A 5,498-nucleotide genomic window follows, 5' to 3' on the forward strand; every position below is an offset into this window, starting at 1 on the left:
GAAAGCAAAAAGGTCCGTCTGTGCCAGGTCTAATATACCCAATAGCCACAAAGAAAGTGACTGGACACTGGACAGAACTGCACAGTAAGGCTACAAGAATACCACTTACTATAGACATATAGCACATTTGCTGAAGCAGTAAAAGCCTTTTTTTTTTACTGGTAACAGGGGAAAAAACCTTAAAATACCATTTTTCAGAAGAAGGCACCAGTGTCAGTGTTGCACTTAGGCAGCCAGAAGAGATCTGATCTCCCCTGTGTGTCCCCAGCACTAATTCGCAGTCCCAGGCATGGAATTAGCAGTACAGAATTAGGCAGGTTTGGAATAGATACGTGCAGACATGTTTCTATAGCTTTTTGGGTCCCACCCTTCTCACCTTACTTTCAAAATACCTTATTCATGCTGCTGTCATCCAGCTCAGCTCAAGGCGGTGGTGACGGCTGCCTTCTACCATTTGCCATGCAGTTAGAGCGGTTATCCAGGCCGTTCTGAGCTGGGGGCCATTTCAACCATAGGTGCCAACTTTTATTTTTCCTGGGGGGAGGGCACAAGATGATGGACGCATGGAAAGTTTTATGCACTTCAGGTGACAGCCATCTTCCCAAGGCGGGGCAAGGCCCCTGGGTTTCCATGTATCCAGTACCTCTGATTTCAACCAGTGCCAGGGAAGTGTCCTCTTTGGGTCTTCAATAGGCATTTGCAAGCTGGAAGCCTTCCATATTTAAATAATGACACGAAGCAGGAAGGCTGAGCATGCAACCAGGGTAAAGACACATGGGGCACATCTACACGTTCACTAATGTGCCTTAGATACTGCACATTTAGTTTAGTACTTTCTTAATGAAGCACTAAATGTGCAGTACCTAAAGTTACTGTGCATTAGCACTGGCACATGGTTATTCAGTGATGTTTACTGAGCATTAGCCTAATAACACTGCACAGGAGGCTATTAGCATGGTTTTTGCCATGACGCACTACTGCACAGTATTATTAGGCCAATGCTCAGTACGCATCTTGTGTAGACGTACTCATGGAGAAGTCCTTCAGATCTTCCCACAAAATCCTCCTCGATGTCTGAGCAGAAGGAAAACCTATACTGCACACAGGTATTCAAGATGGTGGGGTGTGCTGGTTTTAGATCGTCTTTGATTTTCTCCACTTTCTACCTTTAGATGAAGAATTGATCCTGTTTTTCTAACTGAATCAGTGATGCATGAGCTAGAGTCTGTTCAAGCAAATGGTTGTTTATGAAAGCTTCTGCATCTCTGATTCAGTTAGTACATAAGTTGCAACTCCACCTGACTTCAAAGCATCCTGGCTAATTATCTCTCCCTGTTTTTCTACAAATATTTCAGCAAAATACTCCTGGAGACCAAATGGAAGACGAAGAAGCCTTCTGTGGTAAGGAGCAAATCTGGTATTATGTACCCTTACTTCTGCCACAGTTCTCATTCCAGGTTTCCTGTGACGTAGGGGAAGGTCCACGTGCTCCTTCTTCTCTAAACAGTCGAGACTCCAGACACTGGGATGGAGGGAGGAGGAAGCGACAACGTGGCAGGGAGGGTGGGAGAAACGTGCTGGATCCAGCAGTGAAGGAAAATGCTGAGTTCACTCTGTTCCTGACACACACCGCAGACACTGCAAGAGGCCGGGGCTGTGCAGATGCTGGTTCCTGCGGTGGGTGGAGGACGGAGCGGCTCTGTCTCACCAGGGAGGCTGTCATACCTGCTTGGGCCATCTTCCGAGAACTGGGATCATGGATGCCCTCTGCTACCCCTGTCTGCAGGCTCTGTTGCTTGTGCCTCGTCCCTGCCGGTCCTCTCCCGCAGACGCAGCCTTCGAAGGGGCATTGGGCTGAGATGCCCCAGATAGGCCTGTTCTCTGTGGTCCCAGTTGGGCCCAGACTGGGACTTGCTGAGCTCAGAGGAACCAGGAGAGAGTTTGCGTGTCTGCAGGGACCCAGGCATTCACTCAGGAGCCCAGGGAGACACGTGAAATTGGGAGGCTCTTGGGGAAAGTCAAGAACAGTCAGGCTGGACTCAGCCCTGCAACCGCCCCAGGAATAGCATCGTACCTAGGGGAGCCCAGCTCGAATGACCCAGGCAGGGACCATGAGCCTGTTACTCCGGTCTGGCCCAGTGAAGGCAAACTGAGCCACCTCTTAAATAGTAAGGGACTTTCTGCCTGAATGACAGCAGAAGCTGTGGCTCTGCTGTAACAGTGCCAGTAAGAAATGGGGAGGGGCGATAGTTTAGTGAACCCCAAAGCCAGGATGAGGCTGGACTGTGGCCTGGGCATCCCTTTCCCATGGGACAGCCATCCCTTACCCTCGGTTTCACCCCGTTATCCCCAAAGTGATGCTGCAAATCCTGTCCTATGCAGGCTGGCGCAGCTGTGAGCAGCCCGAGCTGAGGTTCATCCTTGTTGGCAAAACCGGAGCAGGGAAAAGTGCCACAGGCAACACCCTCCTGGGCCGGATTGTGTTCGAGTCCAAGCTGGGGGCACAGACCGTGACCAGGACGTGCAGGAATGGCGAAGCAGCCTGGAATGGGAAGCGTCTCCTTGTCACTGACACCGCGGCCATTTTCGATCTAGACGGCCACAGCACAGAGGCCTCCAGAGAGATCGCTCGCTGCCTCCTGCTCTCCGCCCCGGGCCCCCACGCCCTGGTGCTGGTGACCCAGCTGGGCCGCTACACAGAGGAGGACCAGGCGGCTGCAAGGCGAGTGCAAGAGATTTTTGGAGGCCAGGCCATGAAGTTCATGATTGTCCTCTTCACCCGGAAGGAGGACTTAGGGGGCAGCTCCCTGACAGAGTATGTGCGCTACTCGGAGAACAGGGACCTGCGCAGCCTGATCCAACAGTGCGGAGACCGATACTGCGCTTTCAACAACAAAGCAGCGGGAGCAGAGCAGGCCGCGCAGGTGAGGGAGCTGGTCGAGATGGTGGAGAGGATGGTGCAGGAGAATGGAAACACTCATTACACCAGTGAGCTGTATGCCAGGGCAGAGCTGCTCCTCCATTCTGAAATGGGAGGCCTGGAGGAGAAGTGCCAAATCCTTGGGGAAGAGGTGAAAGAGCACCTGGGAAAACAAAGGGATAGGGCAGCATTTCTGCCTTATGGGGTGTGCAGGGCACTAAGGGCAGCGTGCTGTTGTATGTGGACATCTTGCTGTTTTATGTTTACATGGATTGTTATAAAATGTATAACAGTTGTAAAATATATGTTAAATATAGTGAGGAGAGGATGGAGGGGGATTGTTTCATGGTACGATGCCTGGTTCAGTTAAGAGTGATCAGCCTAGCTCATGGGATTTTTGTAACAGCATGTAGTTAATTATCCATGCACAGAATACCATTGCATTGTAGCCCTCTGACTTCCACTGCCCTGTATCACAGCATCGCTTTGAACCTCACATTTGGATAAGATAAATAAAAACATTGTGAATAGATTCAATCCCTGTGTTTTGCTTTTCACAGCACACCAGAGAGACTTTTAAGCATTTGTTAATTTGATGCTGCTTTTGTATCAATCCAGTACGTTTGTGGTATAATAAATATTCACTCTCCTTCATGGGCACTCCCCTGTTCTTGGGGGAAAAGAGGGGTGTCTCTGGGACCGATGAGAACACTAAATGTGTGTCTCTGGGACTTGTGCCCCATGTAACCTCACTTACACAGTTCAAAGGAGGGGAGCTAGGTGCATCCTTGTGATAACCCACATGGCCCCTTTGCTCCAGGGGCCCTCTGGTCTCCTTGTATTGCCATCTTGGTCTTCTCTCAGCCGGGGTTGTGTCAGCTGGAGCATCACTTGCAGCTCATGGGCAGTGATTCTTCTGCTCTGTTCAGCAATGGTGAGCCATCGTCCAGAGTCCTGTGTCCAGTTTTGGACATCACATTTCCAGAAAGCCATGGACAGATTGGAAAGTCAGGAGGAGAGTGATAGAACTGATTACATGTCTAGGAAACACGACTGATGAGGAAACATTGAAAGACCTGGGCTGTTAGTTTGGAGAAGGAAGCCGGAGGGTGGATTTAATAAGTATTTAAATACCTGAGGGTGGTTATATGAAGGATGCTGATAGACTAGTCTCTAAGGCGAAAGGGGCCAAGGCTACGAGCAGTGGCATGAAATTGCAGATTAGATAGTCTGAAGCTTTTTCTCCTTCTGAGGTGGGTTCAGCACAGGAGCAGGCTGTGCGGAGAGGCTGCGGGATCTCCATCCTCAGAAATGTTTGAGAGCAGGTTAGACAACCTTGACAACTTGGCTGGGATGGTTTAGATAAAGAGGTTTAGATAAATATGGTTTAGATAAAGCGGTTTAAATAAAGACAACTTGGCTGGGATGGTTTAGATAAAGAGCACCCTGCCTGGAGCTGGGAGCTGGACTAGATGTGGTCTCCTGGGGACCATGCCAGCTGACTTTCCTACAGTTCCCTCAGTTAAGAATGAGAAGCCACTCAAAGAAAACCTGTCGTACGTTGCCACCAGAGACAAGCCCTTTGGCAGCTCCTCACCAGCCAGCAGCTCAGAGCCCAGAGCCCAGAGCCCCTGTCATCCTACACCAGAAGCCACCACATTCACCTTCTTGCTTGCTTTCTTCCACCTATGCCACCATAACTCCTACATTGCTCCAGGCTTGTGTTTAGGGAGTCAGTCCAAAGGGGGGCCAGAGAATCATAGAATCATAGACTCATAGAAGTAGGGGCAGAAGGGACCTTGTAGATCTTCAAGTCCAACCCCCTGTCTGGGTAGGAGGAAAACTGGGCTCAAATGACCCAGCCAGGTAGGCATCAAGCCGGTTCTTAAAGATCCCCAGGGTAGGAGCCAGCACCACTTCCCTTGGAAGTTGGTTCCAGATCCTAGCCGCCCTGACTGTGAAGTAGTTCTTACGGATGTCTAATCTAAACCTGCTCTCCAACAACTTGTGGCCGTTATTCCTTGTTATCCCGGGGGGCGCTAGGGGAAACAAGGTCTCCCCCAAACCCTTCTGGTCCCCCCTAGTGAGTTTATAGATGGTCACCAGGTCCCCCTCAGCCTTCTCTTGTGGAGGCTGAACAGGTTCAGGTCCCGTCGACTCTCATTGTAGGGTCTGCCCTGCTGTTCCCGGATCATATGGGTGGCCTCCTCTGGACGCTCTCAATGTTGTCCACATCCCTCTTGAAGTGCAGCGTCCAGAACTGGACACAGTACTCCAGCTGCGGCCTGACCAGTGCCGCATAGAGGGGGACCTGTGGATGCACGATAAGGTCCGGTTAGCCCTGCTGACCGTGACCTTGCATTGTCAGCCCTTGCATAGGCAGGAAAGTGTGCTGGGTTCAGATGACCCCAGCTAGATGCCCATCTAACCTCCTCTTGAAGACCCCCAGGGTAGGGGAGAGCACCACCTCCCTTGGGAGCCCGTTCCAGACCCTGGCCACTCGAACTGTGAAGAAGTTCTTCCTAATGTCCAATCTAAATCTGCTCTCTGCTAGCTTGTGGCCATTATTTCTTGTAAC

The 5,498-nt window shown here is 50.8% G+C and overlaps 1 protein-coding gene across 1 annotated transcript in view; it reads left to right on the forward strand.

The window, feature by feature from the left end:
- The window catches only part of LOC102369077 (GTPase IMAP family member 4), a 5,197-nt gene extending 1,773 nt beyond the window's left edge, over nucleotides 1-3,424 (forward strand). The window contains exons 3-4 of the mRNA XM_025216562.1: nucleotides 1,356-1,401; nucleotides 2,383-3,424. Of these exons, the coding sequence (XP_025072347.1) occupies nucleotides 1,377-1,401; nucleotides 2,383-3,290 (933 nt within the window). The 5' untranslated portion in view covers nucleotides 1,356-1,376 and the 3' untranslated portion in view covers nucleotides 3,291-3,424. The remainder of the gene's footprint in view (nucleotides 1-1,355; nucleotides 1,402-2,382) is intronic.
- Nucleotides 3,425-5,498: the final 2,074 nt, after the last annotated feature.

The sequence above is a fragment of the Alligator sinensis genome, unplaced genomic scaffold (genome assembly GCF_000455745.1).
Source record: "Alligator sinensis unplaced genomic scaffold, ASM45574v1 scaffold524_1, whole genome shotgun sequence".
Taxonomy (NCBI): Eukaryota; Metazoa; Chordata; order Crocodylia; family Alligatoridae; genus Alligator; species Alligator sinensis.